This window comes from Callospermophilus lateralis, chromosome 15 (assembly GCF_048772815.1).
Source record: "Callospermophilus lateralis isolate mCalLat2 chromosome 15, mCalLat2.hap1, whole genome shotgun sequence".
In the NCBI taxonomy this organism is placed as follows: Eukaryota; Metazoa; Chordata; class Mammalia; order Rodentia; family Sciuridae; genus Callospermophilus; species Callospermophilus lateralis.
In genome coordinates, this window is record NC_135319.1 from 45,157,424 (window position 1) to 45,178,268 (window position 20,845).

General features: G+C 34.6%; 1 protein-coding gene across 5 annotated transcripts in view; it reads right to left on the minus strand.

Moving 5' to 3' along the window:
* Nucleotides 1–20,845, minus strand: part of Cfap70 (cilia and flagella associated protein 70) — an 88,234-nt gene that overhangs the window by 44,411 nt on the left and 22,978 nt on the right. For all 5 annotated transcript variants that reach the window (XM_076834230.1, XM_076834227.1, XM_076834229.1 and 2 more), the window contains 5 exons: nt 14,425–14,524; nt 12,417–12,551; nt 9,077–9,247; nt 8,782–8,862; nt 5,916–6,007 (listed from right to left, as the gene is read on the minus strand). In XM_076834230.1, coding sequence (XP_076690345.1) covers nt 5,916–6,007; nt 8,782–8,862; nt 9,077–9,247; nt 12,417–12,551; nt 14,425–14,524 — 579 coding nt within the window. The remainder of the gene's footprint in view (nt 1–5,915; nt 6,008–8,781; nt 8,863–9,076; nt 9,248–12,416; nt 12,552–14,424; nt 14,525–20,845) is intronic.

The following is a 20,845-nucleotide window of genomic DNA, read 5'->3' on the forward strand; positions in this document are numbered from 1 at the left end:
TTTTGCTGAGAAGAAACTTTTTAATTTGAATCCATCCCATTTATTAATTCTTGATTTTAATTCTTATGCTATAGAAGTCTTATTAAGGAAGTAGGGCCCTATCCAATATGATGGAGATTTGGGCCTACTCTTTCTTCTATTAGATGTAGGGACTCTGGTTTAATTCCTAGATCCTTGATCCACTTTGAACTGAGTTTTATGCATGGTGAGCACAGATAGGGGTTTTTCCCAGCACCATTTGTTGCAGAGGCTGTCTTTTCTCCAATGTATGTTTTTGGTGCCTTTGTCTATTATAAGGTAATTGTAATTTTGTGGTTTAGTCTCTATGTCCTCTATTCTGTACCATTGGTCTACCAGTCTGTTTTGGTGCCAATACCATGCTGTTTTTGTTATTATTGTTCTGTAATATAGTTTAAGGTCTGGTATAGTGATGCCATCTGCTTCATGCTTCTTGCTAAAGATTGCTTTAGCTATTCTGGGTCTTTTCCCAGATAAATTTCATGACTTCTTTTTCTAGTTCTATGAGGAATGTCATTGGGATTTTGATCAGAATTGCATTAAATCTGTATAGTGCTTTTGGTAGTATGATAATAGTTTGACAATATTAATTTTGTCTATCCAAGAACAAAGTAGATCTTTGCATCTTCTAAGGTATTCTTTAATTTCTTTCTTTAGTGAGGCTATTGTAAATGGGGTATTTTCCTCATTTCTCTTTCAGAGGATTTGTCACTGATATATAGAAGTGCCTTTGAATAGTGGGTGTTGATTTTGTATCCTGCTACTTTGCTGAATTCATTTACTAGTTCCAGAAGTTTTCTGGTAAAATTTTTTTGGTCTTGTTGGTATAGGATCATATCATGGTTAAACAGTGCTAATTTGGGTTCTTCTTTTCCTATCCAAATCCCTTTAATTTCTTTTGTCTAATTGCTCTGGCCAGTGTTTCAAAAACTATGTTAAATAGAAGTGGTGAGAGAGGGCATCCCTGTCTTGTTCCAGTTTTTAGTGGGAATGCCTTCAATTTTTTTCCATTTAGAATGATGTTGGCCTGGGGCTTAGCATAGATAGCTATTACGATGTTGAGATATGTTCCTGTTATCCCTAGTTTTTTTCTAGTGTTTTGAACATGAAACGGTGCTGTATTTTGTTGAATGCTTTTTCTGCATCTGTTGAGATGATCATATGGTTCTTTAAGTCTATTGATGTGATGAATTACATTTATTGATTTCCGTATATTGAACCAACCTTGCAACTCTGGGATGAACCCCACTTACTCATAGTGAACTATGTTTTTGATATGTTTTTGTATTCTATTTGCCAGAATTTTATTAAGAATTTTTGCATCTATGTTCATTAGAGATATTGGTCTGAAGTTTTCTTTTTTGATGTGTCTTTGCCTGCTTTTGGAATCAAGGTGATACAGGCCTCATACAATGAGTTTGGAAGTGCTCCCTCTTTTTCTATTTCCTGGAATAAATTGAAGACTATTGTTATTAGTTCTTCTTTAAAGGTCTTGTAGAACTTGGCTGTGTATCCATCCAGTCCTGGGCTTTTCTTGGTTGGTAGGCTTCTGATGGCATCTTCTATTTCATCACTTCAAATTGATCTGTTTAAATTGTGTGTATCACCCTGATTCAACTTGGGAAAGTCACATGACTCTAGAAATTTGTTGATGCCTTTGATATTTTCTATTTTATTGGAGTTCAAGTTTTCAAAAATAATTTCTAATTATCTTCTGTATTTCTGTTGTGTATGTTGTGATATTTCCTTTTTCATCACATATGTTAGTAATCTGAGTTTTCTCTCTCCTTCTCTTTGTTAACATGGCTAAGGGTCTGTCAATTTTATTTATTTTTTCAAAGAACCAACTTTTTGTTTTGTCAATTTTTTCAATTTATATGTCAAGATCTTTGTAATGTTTTGAACAACTAATAATAAAAAATTTTTTTTCAATTGTTTCTTTTGTTTCAATTTCATTTATTTCAGCTCTGATTTTAAATTATTTCCTGTCTTTTGCTTTTGGTGTTGATTTGTTCTTCTTTTTCTAGGGCTTTGAGATTTAATGTTAGGTAATTTATTTGTTGACTTATTCTTCTTTTAAGGAATGAACTCCATGTAATGAACTTTCCTCTTAGTACTGCCTTCATGGTGTTCTCTCTTCTTTTTAGAAGGCAAATATATAAGATAATAATTATACATCTATGTTAACAGACACATAATAAAGATGTAATCTGCAATGGTAACAATATAAAAAGTATAAAGGAGATCGATCCACCACGTGTCTGGAAAGCATGGTGCTTCCGGTGGTTGCAGCACCGCTGAGCAGCACCCCCAGGCTTTGGATGATGACTGAATGGTATTGGCTATGGATTTGTGAAACCCATCATCTTAAAATATTGAGCTTAAGGATTTTTGTGATGAAATTTCTGTAAATGGTGCAGTCTCTGCTTCAGTTTCTGAAGCTGGAAAAGGACCCTCTAGCAGCCACATTGTGGCAGACACCATGGACCTGAACCCCAAGTGGAGTCTTTCATGTGTCTGCTCAGCAAAGTAACTAACTGCAAACTGCTTTGCCAGAAGTTACCAGGGAAGTTGCGATTGGGGTGAGATTTAACAAGCTTGAAAACTGGCCCGAGCTGCTTACAGCCTGCCAAGTAAAGCAAAGTGAAGAAGTGGGTCAGCAGGTGGGAAGATCCACATTGTTATCATCTGCTTCCAGGGGGCTCAACCAACTCAGGTTATCTCCCGGTGGTGCCAGACAGGATCTGCACAGCCCTGCTTCTGCTAATGCCTATGAGTTAATCCTACCCAAACAGAATCATAAGAATCTTCAAAAATAGCCAAGGAATTTGAGTGACTGAAATTACCATCACCACTTTTAGCAGCTAGTAAAGTTGGGGTATAACTAAAAATATCTGAACTTCAGTTTAGGTGGTCTAGGTATAATCTCATGTATAGATGAGACTGCAGTAATTGTAAACTGAAATTGTTAATGTGCATACATTGTTGTAGGAAGCTAAGGAGAAACAATGCTTGGCCTCAAAAAGCATTTCTCAGTGGATTTCCTGTGAAGTCATTGTTTCACTTAAAATTTTGAAGCACAATTAAAGGTTCTTCTATTTTATATTTTTTAAAAATTATATATATAATATATATAAAATAAAAATAATAAATATAATTATATATTATATATATAAAGATATATATATTTATATAAATATATATATAACGAGAGGAGTAGAAATGTATAGAAGCAGTGTGTATAGTATCAACATTAAGTTGGCATTATTCAAATTATGTTGTTAACAAGCTTAAGATATCACTTTGTAGTTCCCAAGATAACCATTTAAGAAAACAACTTTAAAAATATACAGAAAAAGACAGAAGATGGGAACCCAAATAATACACTGAAAAAAAATTCAACTAATTAAAAAAGGCAGTAATGAAGAAATAGAAGAAAAACATTTAAGACATGTAAAATTATAAGTAATAGCATAAGTAAATTCTTCATAAATAATCACATTAATTATAAATGGTTTAAAGTTTCCCACTAAAAGGCAGAGATCAGCAGATTAGATTTTTTTTAAACAGGATCTATCTGATGATTTCAAGATACTCTCTTCAGATATAAACACATAAATGGGGTCAAAAGTAGAAAGATAAAATCAGATATTCCATGGAAATCATAACCAAAATTGCGGTGGTAGCTAGATTATTGTCATACAAAATAGATTTGAAATCAAGAGTTCACAGGTGAGCTGGGGTTGTTGCTCAGTGGTAGTGTGCTTTCTTAGCATGTGTGAGGCACTGGGTTCAATTCTCAGCACCACATATAAATACATGAATAAAATAAAGGTCCATCAACATCTAAAAAAAAAAGAGCTTGCAAGAGACAAAGAAGGATATTATCTATTGATGAAAGGCTCAATACAGCAACAAAATATATATAACAATTACATTGAACAGAGTCCCAAAATATGTGAAATAAAAATTGACAGAATTAAAGGGGAAAACTGACAGTTCCACAATAATAATTATAGGCTTCAATACTCTACTTTTAATAATAGAACTGGACAGGAAGTTAAAATATAATTAGAGGATTCAAACAACACCATGAACCAATTAAACCTAATAAATAGGGCACTCTGAATATGTACTCTTCTAAAGTGCACATGAAGTATTATTCAGGATAGGTCATATGTCAGGCCACAAAATAAATCTCAAAAAACTGAAACCATACAAAGTATCTTTTATGATCATAATGGAATAAAACTAGAAATCAGTAACAGAAGGAAGAATGGAAAATTCACAGAATCAAAGAAATTAAGCAACACAAACAACCAACAATTCAAAGAAAAAAGTTAAGGAAGGAAAAATACCTTGTGATAAATGAAAACAAAACTACAATATGTCAAAATTTATCAGATGCAGTAAACATGATGCTCACAAAGAAATTTATAGTTTAAATATATACACTGAAAAATAAGAAAACTCTCAAATCAACAACCTAACTGTACAGAAAAGGAAGCAGAAAAAGAAGTGCAAACTATGCCGAAAGCTAGTAGAAGCAAGAGAATTAATGAGATTGGAGAAAAAATATCTAATAGAAAAACAATAGGGAAAATCAATGAAATACAAATGCAGATTTGTAGGGGCTGGGGATGTGGCTCAAGCGGTAGCGCGCTCGCCTGGCATGCGTGCGGCCAGGGTTCGATCCTCAGCACCATTTACAAACAAAGATGTTGTACCTGCCGAAAAACTAAAAAAATAAATATTAAAAAATTCTCTCTCACTCTCTCTCTCTCCACTCTCTCTTTAAAAAAAAAATGCAGATTTGTGAAAAAGATCAACAAAATTGACAAATCTTTAGCAAGTCTAAGAAAAAAAAGGAAGGAAGATTCAAATCTCTAAAATCAAAAATGAAAGTGCTGGTGCATGCCTATAATTCCAGATTTGGCAGGCCCAGTCAGGATCACAAGTTCAAGGCCAGCCTCAGCAATTTAGCAAAGACCTAAGCAGCTTAGCAAGATCCCCATCTCAAATTAAATACATTAAAAAGTGCTGGGGATGTGGCTCTATGGTTAAGTGTCCCTGGGTTCAATCCCTAATGCAAAAAAATAAAATACTTTCCCACAAGTTGGATAACCTAGATGAAATACACAATTTCCTAGTAATACACAAGCAAAAATCATTTTTAAGTATTACATTTATGTCTAGGCAAGGTGGCACATGCCTGTAAACCCAAGTACTCAGGAGGTTAAGGAAGGAGGATGGCAAGTTTGAGGCCAGCCTAGTAACTTAGGAAGAATCTGTCTCAAATAAAGGATTTGGCGTGTGTAGCTTAATGGTAAAGTTTCCCTAGATTCCATCCCTAGTACCCACCCCTCAAATTACCTATAGGTATGTGGGGTGTGCATGTGTGTTTGTGTGTGTATGTGTGTGTGTGTGTGTGTGTGTGTGTGTGTGTAAGTAATATGGGAGGCTTTAAAATAACCCCAAAAGGATAAATACAAAAGGAATTAAAAATGGTTATCGTATAAAGGTGTATTAAAAATTGTAATGCAAAAAAAAGAAAAAAAATGTTTTAAATGAACACCAGCTGTTATAAGAAACATAAAAAAATGAGTTATTAAAAACAAAAATTCATTTAAAAATGGTTATCACCAGATGACTAAAAAACCTACGTGTTTTCATACTTTCTTGCCCATCTTGGTTTTCTAAAATTTTTTGTAATAAGCATATAATGCTTTTGTAATAAGGAAATAACAATAGCAAAGGAAATTCCACCTGGAAAAAAAACAAAAACATAAAACTCCTGATTAACCTGGGGAAATTACATTCATGGGGATAAACGGATTTCCTCCTATTTAAACCTAAACTGCTTGTATTAAACAAGTATGAGAACCATTGCTACATACCTTCTGGCTAGCTCCTCTGGCATTCGCTTTGGAACCAAAGCTTTGTCTAGCTGAATCTCCAACACAATGTATGTCCCTGCTTCAAAATATTGCTGTAAAGACATTTTTTCTTATTTGGTATTTTCAGGAAAAAAAATATTTAAGAGAAAATTTTAGTAACATAAGAGAATATTTACAATTTTCTGTGTGAGAAAATGCACATAAAATCACATATATAGCTTGATCTTAACTGTTAAAATCTTTCCTACATAGAAAAATAACTGAAAAGGAATATAGTAATAGTGGTTATCTCATGGATGAAAAGATTTCCACTTTTATTCCTGGAAATTTCTACCTCAGTTGAAGACCCATTGAACTTATCCCATAACTTCTCTTGGAATTCTTTTAAGTAAATGTCCTTCTTTCTTCTAGCAATCTTCTTTAGTGTGCTACAAAAATATTCTTTTCATAATCTTTTTATATTCCCATTCACAATCTCCTCATTACCATTTATGAACTCTAACTGCTGAATAATTCTATCTAGATTTTTGTTAGTATGCTAGATACAACACGTCCAAATTTATTATTTCTCCCCTATCGACCTCTCTGGACTTTTCTCTTTATGGCATTTTCATCCTTCCAGAAAATAAGGCTTGAAATCTTAGTTATCTTTATCCTTTCTTCATCAACAAACCCAAAGCTTCTGAGTTCCAAACATCTTGCCTCTCCAGGTTTCTGACTTCTTTATACTACATTACCTGCCCTAAATCAAATCGTCATCAACACCTTGTGAAAAACCTACTATCATAGAGAGAAATCTTAGAAAACTTGGAATGGAACTACCATTTGACCCAGTTATTTCGCTCCTCAGCATATACCCAAAGAACTTAAAATCAGCATACTACAATAATACAGCCACATCAATGTTTATAGCAGCTCAATTCACAATAGCTAGCTATGGAACCAACCTAGGTGCCCTTCAACAGATGAATGGATAAAGAAAATGTGGTACATATACACAATGGAATACTACTCAGCCATAAAGAAGGCATTTGCAGGTAAATGGATGAAACTAGAGATGACCACGCTAAGTGAAATAAGCCAATCCCAAAAAAACTAAAGGTCAAAACAAATGTTCTCTCTGATATGCAGATGCTGACTCACAATAAGCAGAGGGCAGGCCTCGGGGAGGGAAGAGTCCAGTTCATTGGATTAGACAAAGAGGAATGAAGGGAAGGGAGGGAGCATGGGAATAGGAAAAACATTAGAATGAATATGACATAACTTTCCTAGTTCATGTATGAATATACCACCAGTGAAACTCTGTATCATGTACAACCACAAAAATGGAAGTTATACTCCATGTATGTTTGATATGTCAAAATATATTCTGTCATGTCTAACTAAAAAGAACAAATTAAAAAGAATTAAAGTCAGCATACTTTAGATATACATTCATACCCATGTTTATCACGGCATAATTCACAATAGCCAAGTTATGGAATCAGTCTAGGTGTCAAATGAATCAATAAAGAAAATGTGGGGTGTGTGTGTGTGTGTGTGTGTGTGTGTAGATATAAATATATATATAAAGTAAAGTTTTATTTAGCCATAAAGAAAATTAAATTATGTCATTTGTGGGAAAATGGATGTAACTGCAGAAGATAATGTTAAGTAAAATAAGGAAAGACTCAGAAAGAAAAGTATCATGTTTTCTCTCATATGTGGAAGCTAGTGGGGACAAAAAGAGGAAGAGAGGGGAAAAGAATGTCATAAAAGTAGAAGGAAGAGAGCTGGGCTTGTAGCTTGGTGGCAGAGTGCTTGCTACTACTAATGAGGCACTGGGTTCAATCCTCAGCACCAGATAAAAATAAATAAATTAGATTAAGGTTAAATTCTAAAAAAGAAGGAGAAGAAGAAAGAAAGTAGAGGGAAGACCAATAGGGTAGTGGAAGGAGACCAGGGGGAGGGTGGAAGAGGAGGTAAGGAAAGTTACTAAGGAGAGAAGGTGAGCAAATAAAACATTACCCATGTACCAATATACCATGATGAAACCCAACATTCCATATAATATGCACCAACAAAAATAAACGAATAAAAAAACCCTTTAATATGAGTCTCCAAGATGAAGCTCAAGAATTCCTCATTACCTACAGAATAAAGCTCAAATTTTTTAGCAAGACTCATTTTCCCACAACTTCACTCTGCCTCTCTCTTCCCACCTTTTTCTAGAACCTGTCCTTCCTTTTCATTCCTCTACACCAGACAGAATTGACTGATGTACTCTAAATTCTACTCTTATAGGTTTTCTTTGTGCTTTCACTCAAGCTATCCCCTGGCCATGCAATGCCTCTTGTTTCATATTTATTAAGCAAAGAGTTCTTTCTTTTACTACTTAGTTCAGATAATCACCTCTTTGATGAAGCCTTCCCTGAGACAGTCCTATCCTAACAGATATTAATCGTTGACTCATTTGAGCCCACAAAAAACTTATATTTGTACCTGTATCATAGCACTTAACAAAATTAGGCATTATGGTTAGATTTCTACCAATCCATTTCTCCTACCAAACAGCTGAGTGTTCCTGAGGGCAAAAGAATAAATACTGCAGATGATATATCTTTGCATCCCTGCTTAATACAGTAGAATTAATGAAAAACAAAAAAAAATTTAATGCTAGAAAGGACCTTAAAATTAATTTGATACCAACTCATTTTACAGATTCTTAAGAAGACAAAAAGATTTGTCCAAGGTCATAACCTAGCCATGGGCAAATATAGGAGGTAGGTCAGATTCCCTGTCCTGAGCCTTTTCCACTACAGCTGTCTTGTTCAGTAAAGGTCTGATGAATTTAAACTTAATTTTCCAAAATTTTATGCATCGTTACCTGTCCTTCTGCATTGTGGCTTAGAAGAGGTTCACCTTCCAAAGGAGTATCTGAACTCTGAGATTTTATACTAGGAGCTTGCTGAAAGAAAATGAACATACTTCAAAAACTGAATCCTTAACATGGCCTTCATTGTGACAGGAATGATGATCATTACAATACATCAAAATAAAAACTATATTGATACAATTCACCAAATGAGAAATCAGTGCGAGGCTTCAATTCACCAAATGAGAAATCAGTGCGAGCCTTCGGCAGTAAGAAAACAGACAAAATCAACTTTTCAAGAACTTACCACATCCCCAGGCTTAATCTTCCCATCTATGTCTTTTTCTTTGACTGTTTTATCTTCTTTCAGATTCTTAGAAACAACTGGTTTGGTCAGTGGAGAATTAATTCCTCCTACTTTATTATTCTGATTCAAATGATGACCAGTATCTCGGAACAAACTGAATGACAATTTGGTCTGAAAAGACGACAAAAAAACATAATGAAACACAGGCAAATAAGACAAACTTGAAGGCATCATTTAGTGTTCCAGAAAATTTCAACATCATAGACTCAGAGAAAGGACCTGAAAAGCTACACTGTATTTCTCTACTTCTAGAACATGTAAGGTCACCATGGAAAGTTAACTGCCTACCATATTACTTTTAAGTTTTAAGGGGAGACCTTATGAACTAACTCGATTCTGGTGTCTCATAACTCAGAAAGCATTTTATCTTCAACATATAATTTCAAATTAATTTTAAATGGTAGAATTAATTTCCACACAAAAACAATATCTAAATACTGCTCATCTATCAATTAAATTAGAAGAATAAGGCAAGTTTAAAGTCTTAAGTAAAACATTTGTATGGTTTAAACTATAGGTAAATAAATTGAAAAAAAAATCTTACCACCATTTAAAAAAAAAATTTTTGTAGTTGTAAATGGACAGAATACCTTTATTTTATTTGTTATGTGATGCTGAGGATCAAACCTAGTGCCTCACGTGTGCTAGGCAACCGCTCTGCCACCAAGCCACACCCCAGCCCCTTATCACCGAGTTTTAAGTTAAACAACATGGATGTTTCTCAAAATAATTTAAGCTGAGTGAAGAAAGCCAGAACACCACCCCCGACCCCTGGACAAAAGTGGACAGGAAAACAGAGATAGGACAAAGGAATAACAAAGGGCATAAGAACATTTTAGGGGATAATATGCATATTTATTATCTTGATTGTGGTGATAGTTTCACAGATGTGTATTTTACATACACATCAAAATTTTAAATTGTACACTTCAAACATGTACAGTTTATTATTTATCAATTATACCTTAATAATGATATTAAAAAGAAAATCTAACTATTAAAGAAAAATTATGAATACTAAAAAATCACTCATAATCCTACCACCTCTACCATAGGCACTGTATTTCAGATTCAAAGGTGCAAAGTTTTTCAAATTTTCTCAACTCTAGGTTATGTTGTAAGATGAGACTATTTCATGTAAGTGATACTACAACAATATGTAGCCTTTTGTGTCTGCCTTCTTTCATTTAGTGTAACATTTTTTAGGTTCATTTATGTTATAGCATGTATCAGTGGTTTATTCTTTTTTATTTTATTTAGTTAGTTAGTATTAGGAATTGAACTCAGAATCAACATCCCAGAGGGATGACTGGCTACATGATCAAGAAAAAAGTCAATTTTATATTTACTTACTAGGAAAGTGATCTTTTACAAAACATAAGAAAAATTTTTATTATTTCATCATTATTATGACAACTATTTTTCAATGACAAAAATCATGAAAGACCCATCATTTATTTGCATACTAAGTGAAAAGTAAACTCTGTATCAGTTTCCTTTGAACCAGAAATCACACTTACAGGGATTTATCTGGAAGAAATAATTTAATAGGACCAAAAAGTTTATACACAAAAAAATTCCAAAGGAATCTATAATAATAAAAACTAAAAATATGAATGTCTCTGAATAAAAAAAGGTTTAGTAAATTACAGTAAATAAAAATGATAAAATATACATCCATTAAAAATAATTAGCAATGCTATGTAATATATGAAAGAAAGAATTCAAAAGTGTTACATATAGCATAGATCAAAATAAATTTCAAGGGCTGGGATATAGCTCAGTTGGTAGAGCGCTTGCCTCACATGCACAAGGCCCTAGGTTCAATCCCCAGTACCAAAATAAATAAATAAATAAATAAACTTCAAAATAAAATAAATGTTATATGACTTTATTAAAATAAATTGTGATAACTATAAACAGAATGAGATATTAATTAAAGATATGAACTAAGACTTCCTAGGCTCAAAGGAAAGATTTTGATTACCAAAAATTTAAAGTTTCTATATGTAAAAGAAACCATGGTAAATTAAGTTACAATATAAATTTTAAAATATGGATAATATCAGAAAACATGTGAAAAAGATACCTATAATTCCTAATATATAAAGCAGCTTTTTTAAACATAAGAAAAATACACCAATGGGCAAAGTACATGAAGTGGTTCATGAAAGCAATGCTAAAGGTTAATAAAAACAAGAAACACTTAGTAATCAAATAAATGTAGCTTTAAATGACAATGTTATCATTTTACTCTTAAAATTAAACAATTCTTTAAAATTATAATGCCCATTCTGGCAAAGATATGTAAAACAATTTTTATTTACTACTAGAGGTGTGAATTGTTACAAACTTTCTGTACTCTTACATACCTGTGAAACCATCACCATAATCAAGAAAACAAATATTTTTATCATACCTAATATTTCTCAGTCCTCTGTAATCACTCTTTCCCTATATTTCTGTCCCCAAATGATCATTAATCTGCTTTTCATCAATACAGATAACTCTATAGTTAAAAGTATGTAGTCTCCTTTTGTCTGGTTTCTTCAGCATGATGCATTTGAGATTCATCCATGTTGTGTGTATCAATATTTCATTTCTTTTTATTGTGAGTAGTATTCCCTTTTTTTAATATTTATTTTTTAGTTATAGGTGGATACAATGTCTTTATTTTATACTATGTGGTGCTGAGGATTGAACCCAGTGCCTCACGCATGCTAGGCAAGCGCTCTACCACTGAGCTACAGCCCCAGCCCCTAACAAGATAGCTTTTTTTTTTTTTTTTTTTAAATTTTTAGTTGTAGTTGGACACAATACCTTTATTTCACTTATTTATTTTTATGTGGTGCTGAGGATCGAACCCAGGGTCTCACAAGTGCAAGGTGAGCGCTTTACTACTGAGCCACAACCCCAGCCCCAAACCAAGACTTTATTTTTCTTTTTTTTGGTGTTGGGGATTGAACCCAGGGCCTTGTGCATGTGAGGCAAGCACTCTACCAACTGAGCTATATCCCCAGTCCAATATTCCCTTGATAGATTTTTTTATTGTTGTTGTTATTTTCCTGTTTACCTATTGATGGAGATTTGGGTTGTTTCTGGTTTGGTGTTCTTCATTATCCACAAGTTTTGAGGTCCAGAGGAAAATGACTGCAAGGGTCTACATTTAACATGCCAGTATACCAACTGGATCTAAGTATCAACTGCAAAGACATGTATACTAAAGATGTGAATATAAAGGATAAATTATAATAATACCTTTTCTATAATTTTTTCTTACCTTTTCATAAACTGTACTGTCTAGATAAGGGTAAATATGAAATGCTCCCCGAATCTTCTTCACACCTGGATACAGCAAGGGGAGCATATTAACATAAGCCACACCATGAAATGAAAGCTGACTATCATCATCAGCCTAAAGGAATAAAAGAGAGAGTTGTTAATGCCACAGAGTAATGCTGCATAAGGTGAGAAACTGACTCAGACGTGCAGACTCAGTTTTAGGAACAAACTCTACTAGTACTTAGCTAGTTATGTATCTTTGGGCAAGGTATATAATATTTTGGCCTTCTGTTTGTTTAGCTTCAAAATTGGTTTAATAATACCATGATCTCTGAGATAATACATATCAACAGTATTAATAAATATGCTAGCTGAATCAATACATACTCAAATTAATTGATAATACATATATTCAACCAAAAAGTCAATTTTACCATGTTGTTTCTTAGGGGGAAAAAAATGAGACCTTATTAAAAAACCTAACAAAGACTTAAAGGCATCAGCAGTTTTGGCTTCTAGCTTTTGTTCATAGAATTACAAGAAATAAAATGAGGCTTACAAATCATCTAGACCAATTATGACCAGTAGGCTTTTTAACTTATACCCAAATTTTCATCAATTGGTAGAGGTGTTTTAGCATTCTTTGAAGAGAAAAATTCTGTGTATGCCTCTGGGTTCAAAAAAGTGCTTTGATCAATGAGCAATATGTGCCATAGATAATAAAGGATGAAAACTATCTATCATATATTTGCAATACCTGATCTAAAATCTCACATAAAAGATGAGGAACATGTAAATAAATATGTTTTAATGTCTTTTTTTTTTTCTTTTTCTTTCTTTCTTTTTTTTTTTTTTTTTTTGGTACTAGGGATTGAACCACGGGTCACTTAACCAGTAAGCCACTTCCGCAGCCCTTTTTATATGCTTTTTGAAATTTTGAGACAGGGTCTTGCTAAGTTTTAGGGCCTCACTAAGTTGATGAGGTTGGATTCAACCTTACAATTCTCCTGCCTCAGGCTCCCAAATTGCTAGGATTATAGGCATGTGCCACTGTGCCCAGTTTTAACATTGTTTTTTTATAGCTTTATGGTTTGCTGTATAAATCCATTTTTTTGAAAGAAATTTAATTCCAAGCTTAAAAGTGGTCTTTGATTTTGCCTCCTATAATAATAATAATTAGAAACTAGATTCGGAAGTTTTATGTTCATGTGATAATAGTATGTGGTTTAGAAATCTCAGGAAAGTTAGCCAATATATGTTATATAATAACAGGGGGAAATGGTGTTACAATGATAGTATTTTTACTATGCAAAAGCTTATTTTTAAATCAACCACGTAATCTAGATACTTCTACATGACCCCTATCCTCACAGAGTTTATGACCAAGAGGGAAAGATCAGACATGTACAGATAAAACAGTATAGAACATGTTCTAGGCTCACCAAAGCTCTATCTTTTCAGAAGAGTAGCAAATCTATGAATGCTATTATGTTAATTATCAGTCTAAAATATTTTGATGGTGGGTCTAAAAAAAATTCAGAAAATATACTAGGTTGTATTTTGACTTCGAAAAATAGCCATTTCATATGGTTTGCTTATGGTAAAACTATGATAAAAGACTATGGGAAAATAGGATATCTGGAAATAAGGCCTGGGTGATTATTAGTAAACAACAAGCAACTACAATGGCAAATAATCCTGGGACAGAGGGGTTTCATGGGACATGAGACTTTCAGTCCTAAAACCAGGAAAGTCAGGAGAAGAACCACAGTCAGTTCATATTTTCTTTTGGTATCAGAGTTAGAAACAGAAAAACAGGTTAAGTCTGAGCCAGCATTTCTTATATGAAGGGTTTCGTTTGTTTGTTTACAATGAGGTCTTACTATGTTTCCCAAGTCAAATCCTGAGCTAAAGTGATCCTTCCATTTCAGCCTATCAGATGCTGAGATCACATAAACCAGCCACTGTACCTGACTTTATAAATATTTCTGAGTGTACATATTTACCTTTTCAGTTTTTCCAGCTTTCCCTTTGGGTGCAATAACCAGAGGAACTCTTATCATCTCTACAGGCCAAAGCCAGCAATCAACAATTCGCTTCTGAAAACTGTAAATAAAAAATCAGTCCATTAGCATTATGTGCAAAAATGGGGTTAGTATAGTTTAGAATTAAGGTAAATAGTCTTCTCTTCTAAAAAGTAATGGAATGCACAGAAATAAAAACTTGTATTAGGTTGGTGATTTTTTCCCCCTAATCTACACAATTCCATAAAAATAATTTTACTCGACTGCCAGCACATTTTTGAGAGCAATTTTGCAAAATAATTAAAGGCTTTTACAATGTCAAATCTTTTTTTTTCAGAGACAGTTTCATTTAGTAAAATAGATATGCATATTAATACAGATATAAGACATATATAATCAGTTAAACTTTAAATTTCTTATTTGATAATTCCTATTCTTATATCTGAGGATAGTTCTAAGGCTACCTTTGTCTCTTCAAACTATTTTTTCATCACTTTTAGCCTTCTTTCTAATATTTTAATTGGAACCTAGATATTATGTATTGGGCAATAGGAATTGAGGTAATTAGGGTTTTTAGTGTGAAGTTTTATCTTAATATAGTTAAGAGCTGGGATATATTTAATGTTTATTATTCTAAGTGCCAGAACTTGAGGTTCATTTCTTTGTTTTGTGGGGTGGCTATTGGGGATTGAACTCAGGGGCACTCGACCACTGAGCCACATCCCCAGTCCTATTTTGTATTTTATTTAGAGACAGGATCTCAAAGAGTTGTTTCATGCCTTGCCACCATCTCTCTAGGTGGTGAGCAGAGGACAAAGGAAGAAACCATTTTGCAGCTTAGGGGCAGGGTCCAGTAACTAAGAAAGCTGTCTCCTGGCAAACATGAGTTTGTCCCAAAATACAGACCCAGTAAACACATACTATACAACATTGTGTGCGCTTAAGTGACCAGAAGAAAATCCAATGTGGAGAGAGGTTTACACAAGGGAAACCCACCTGGCTCTACCCCCCCCCTCCAATCCAACTGCTTACAAGGACTGGCTGAGAGAGATGTCAGAACTCGAAAGGGTAGTAGTGGGAGACATTGTTTGGAAACTGAACCCAAGACCATGAAACGTGGGGTCTGCAGGTATCATAGAGGAGTAAGAATTGGCTCCCCCACCTCACTAGGGAAACCCTGGTGCGCCCTGGTATAAAGTCCTCCTGCCTGGACCCGCAAGTACTGGGCCCTGGAGGTGTGCAGATTTAAAACCTCAGACCAACTGGCATTCAGCAAAGAGCCTGGAGCCAACATATGCCTAAACCCTGCCTCCAGGAATTCTGTTTAAGGGTTGCCAACTCACTCCAACAATCCAAAGAGTGGAGCATCACACTCCAGGAGACCACACCTAAAACTGCTGAGAAGAGAATTTTAAGCTTCAATGGCAAGAATTCTTTAACTTCCATTGCGTTTTTAAAATTATTATTCTTTTTCACTGTTTAATTGTGACCTTAATGGTACATGGATATTTATATAGTTTCCTATTTTTTTCTTCTCATCTCTAGCATTTTTGAAGCCAATTATTTTACATGTATTAGTTTTTTGTTAACTAGGATGTTTGATTAGTATATTTTAGCTTTGTATTCTTTTATTTTTTTTAGTTAAATTTATGTGTATTTTTTTCTACCTGCTTCCATTGATTCTCTCTTTTCTTCTGCTAACAGCCAATTCCTCATTGTTCTTTCACTCTTCTTTAAATTTTTACTTCTATCTTCTCTCCTCCTCCCTCATAATCATCACATCTTAAAGTACAATTAAATTTTCCAATTAATTATTTAGGAGTTCTATTATCCTCAACCATGGTCCGTCCACCAAAAATTCAAATACGAGTAGATCAACTCAAATCACTTAATGACTTTCAAAAGTTATTAGGAGACATAAATTGGATAAGGCCTTATCTAGGTATACCAACAGGAGAGTTGGGACCTTTATTTGATATCCTAAAAGGTCCATCAGATCCAAATTCACCCCGAATGTTAACGCCTGTTCTTTCCCTGTCAACCATTTGAAAATGTAAAACTCTTTTTCAAACTTGCTATTCTTATTATAGGCATTACTGATCATATAATTTCTGTTTACTGTGATAATTGACACTGTAGACACCACAGTAGGAACTATTTGGTTTAATGCTGTAAATTGTTTGCATTGGTTGTTGTTATTATTTGTCTCCCCCTAAACAGTGAGGTAGTAGAAACCTTCAGGGACACTATAAACACACTGGATAAAAACTATTGCTTCAGGTCCATACTGTTAGATAAGCAGACATGAAAAAGCAAGGGAACAGGGGCTGGGGCTATAGCTCATTGGTAGAGCACTTGCCTTGTATGTGTGAAGTACTGGGTTCAATCTTCAGTACCAGATAAAAATAAATAAATAAAGATATGGTACCAATTACAACTAAAAATATTAAAAAAAAAAAAAAAAAGCAAGGGAACAAATTGCTCCGAGCAAACCAAGATACCTCAAAGACAGAATCCATTGATACCATAGTAGAAGAAATGTCAGAGAAGGAGTTTAGAATGTACTTAGTTAAACTGATCTATGAAGTAAAGGATAATGTAAGAGAGCAAACACAGGCAGCAAAAGATCACTTCAATAAAGAGATAGATTTTGGGGGGAAAAGAAACAAACAGAAAACCTTGAAATAAAGGAAACAATAAACCAAATAAAAAATTCAGTAGAAAGCATCACCAACAGACTAGACCACCTGGAAGACAGAACCTCAGGCAATGAAGACAAAATATATAATCTTGAAAATAGAGTTGACCATTGAGAGAAGATGTTAAGAAATCATCAACAGAACTTCTAAGAATTATGGGATAACATGAAAAGACCAAATTTAAGATTTATTGGGATAGATTAATGGCAAGTAGATACAAACCAAAGGAATGCACAATCTTTTCAATGAAATAATATTAGAAAATTTCCCAATGCTAAAGAATGCAATGGAAAATCAAATACAAGAGGCTTACAGGTTTCCCAAATGTGCAAAATTACAAAAGACCTACATCAAGTTGTATTACAATGAAAATGCCTAACATACAGAATAAGGATAAAATTTTAAAGGCTGCAAGAGAAAAATATCAGATTACATAGAGGGGAAACCAATTCAGATCTCAGCTCATTTCTCAATCCAAACCCTCAATGCCAGGAGGTCTGGAAATAATATATACCAAGCTCTAAAAGAAAATGGATGCCAACCAAGAATCCTACATCCAGCAAAATTAAGCTTCAGATTTGAAGACAAAATAAAAGCCTTCCATGATAAACAAAAATTAAAAGAATTTGCAACCAGAAAGCCTGCACTTCAGAATATTCTCAAGAAAATATTCTATAGGGATTCCACCTCTTGGGTCCCCTTCCTCCTCTGGGAGAAGTCTTTTCTGCTGTCCTTTAATAAACTTCTAATTTCTACTCTGACCTTGCCTCGGCGTGGCGTGCTTCTTTGGTGTTATTCTTCAAGATTGGGGAAGCAAGGACTCGTCACAGGTCAACAGCGGTAACATCACTAGTACTTTCTTAATTACTTACAAGGACACCTCTCCCAGAAGATGATAAAAAGCAAACCATATCAAAGTTGATGAATTCACACCAAATCCCAAAGTGATGATGTGAAGCATGGCAAAGAACAACTTAAAGCCCTTGAACATGCCCAGCGATACCTGTGGAAACGGCTGGCAACTGCTTATCAGCCTGGAGACAAGGAAATCCCACACTGATATCAAGTGGGAAACTTCGTCTACGTAAGATGATATCAGGTGTCATCCTTGGAACCCCGATGGAAAGGACCATACCAGGTGCTGCTTATAACGCCTACAGCGGTAAAAGTAGATGGGATCGCTTCCTGGATCCACGCCTCCCATCTCAAGCCTGCGCCCTGTCCAGACTCCGGCTGGAAACTGGAACAGACTGGTAACCCTCTCAAGTTGTGTGTCGGTCTTAAGAACTCCAGAGAGAGAGGGAAACTCAACAAGGGTGGTTTGAGTCTTGGTTTGCCCAGTCCCCCTGGTTAACTACATTCCTATCTGCTCTAGCTGGACCCTTGATCTTTCTTATGCTGTTACTGACTGTGGGTCCCTGTGTGCTTAACCGAATAGTTTCTTTTCTCCAGGCTCAGATAGGACAAGTAAAACTCATGGTAATCAGGCAGCAATATGCTCCACTGGCAAAAATGAAAAATGAGACCCCTCAATAATATGATCTATCACTTTTAAGATTAAAAGTAGTCGGAAAAATGAGTGGGGAATGTAAGGGTAAAAGAAATTGAAGTTAAAAAGTGAAGGACCAGGTATAGTTAAATTCCTCTGCTACACCCTGAGGCAGTTAAGACAACGCCCTACTAGGCTATTTTGCTGATTCATAGCCTAGAGCATACAGGGCCCGAACCAATCAGTTTGAATGTGTACCCCATTTAGGAATAACCAATCACCACTGACCAATCTGTTCCCGCCAATGAATGTACTAATCAGGTCTCAGAGTTGTTGTTCAATTTTCCCGCGCCCCGTGATGATTTGTTCTGATGTATGCAAAGCCCCCCCCCAAAAAAAGTGTACTTAAGCTCTGCTTAACTTCCGCTCGGGGCTCTGGGCTGCTCTATCTTCCTGAGTGAGCCTGGAGCCTCAGCATGCTGAATCAATAAAACCGCTTCTGCCAATTGCATGGAAAAAAAAAAAAAACAGAAAATATTCTATGAAGATGAAATTAATAAAAGTGAAAAACAGCAAGGGGAGGAGCTACACTAAAGGAATAGTCAATCCAAAGGAGAAACGAATTCAAATTAAAAACTAGAAATAAACCTAAATGACTGGGAACACAAATCATATCTCAATAATAACCTTGAACATAAATGGCCTAAACTCATCAATCAAATACATGGATTAGGGGCTGAGGATGTGGCTCAAGCTGTAGCGTGCTCGCCTGGCATGCGTGCGGCCCGGGTTGGATCCTCAGCACCACATACAAACAAAGATGTTGTGTCTGCCAAAAAATAAATATTAAAATTCTTAAAAAAAAAAAAAAAATACATGGATTAGGGCTGGGGTTGTAGCCAGTGATAGAGCACCTACTTTATATGCATGAGGCCCTGGGTTTGATTCTCAGCACTACATAAAAATAAAGATATTGTGTAATTTTTTAAAAAGACATAGACTGGCAGATTAGATTAAAAAATAAGACCTAAAAATATGCTGTCTCCAAGAGTCTCACCTCATAGACAAAGAGATCCACAGACTGAAGGTGAAAGAATGGGAGAAAACATATCACTCACATGGATGGTATAAACAAGTAAGGTTTTTTTTTAAAATGTTTATTTTTTAGTTGTAGGAAGACACAATACTTTTATTTCACTTATTTATTTTTATGTGGGACTGAGGCTCGAACCCAGGGTCTTGCACACTCAAGGCAAGCGCTCTACCGCTGAGCCACAACCCCAGCCCTGTGACAAGTAATGGTTTTGATCCTTTAAAATAGACCAAGTTTATGTAAGCTATATAATTGTAATTATACAATTGTTGTATTATCTTAACGAAGGAAACAATAAAACAAATTAAAATTCAGTAGAAAGCATCAGATTAGACCGACAGATTAGACCACTTGGAAGAAAGAACTTAATACATTTTTACTATCTGTAGAGTTGTTTTGTTTTATTTTGTTTTGTTTTGTACCAGGGATTGAACTCAGGGGCACTCAACCACTGAGCCACATCCCCAGCCCAATTTTGTATTTTATTAGAGACACTGGGTCTCACTGGGTTGCTTAGTGCCTCCTCATTGCTGAGGCTGACTTTGAACTTGTGACCCTCCTGCCTCAGCCTCCAGACCCATTGGGATCTGCAGGATTGTTTTCATAGCTCCCTTTCCAATGATATTTTTCTTGATTATACTTGTTAGAATTTTATCAACTTTTAGTAGTATTGTTTCTTTTCTATTTCACATATTTCTGCTCCTACTCTTATTTTTTCTTTCCTACAATTTAATTTGAAAATATGACTGTTATCTAGCTTCTTTATCTAGCTTCTTTCTGTTACAAATACTTTAAAAGTTATAAGTGTATATATGAATACTATTTTATTCCAGAGATTCTGATATTTTAAGCTTTTATTATCATAGTTCAAAACAGTTTTTATTTAATTTTCATGGGCTTTCTTCTTTTATGTCACAAATATTTATAAGTGTGCCATTTAATTTTGAAGTAGCTAAGTCATGGGGATGGGATTCTATATATATATATTAAGGTGATTGATTTCTAATGTAAAACACAGTCTACGGGAAAAACAGTCTGCATGATTTCAAATAAAAAGAAGCAAACAAACAAACTAGAGATAGAAAAAAAACACCCATACCTAAAAAAGGGATAAGGATAAGA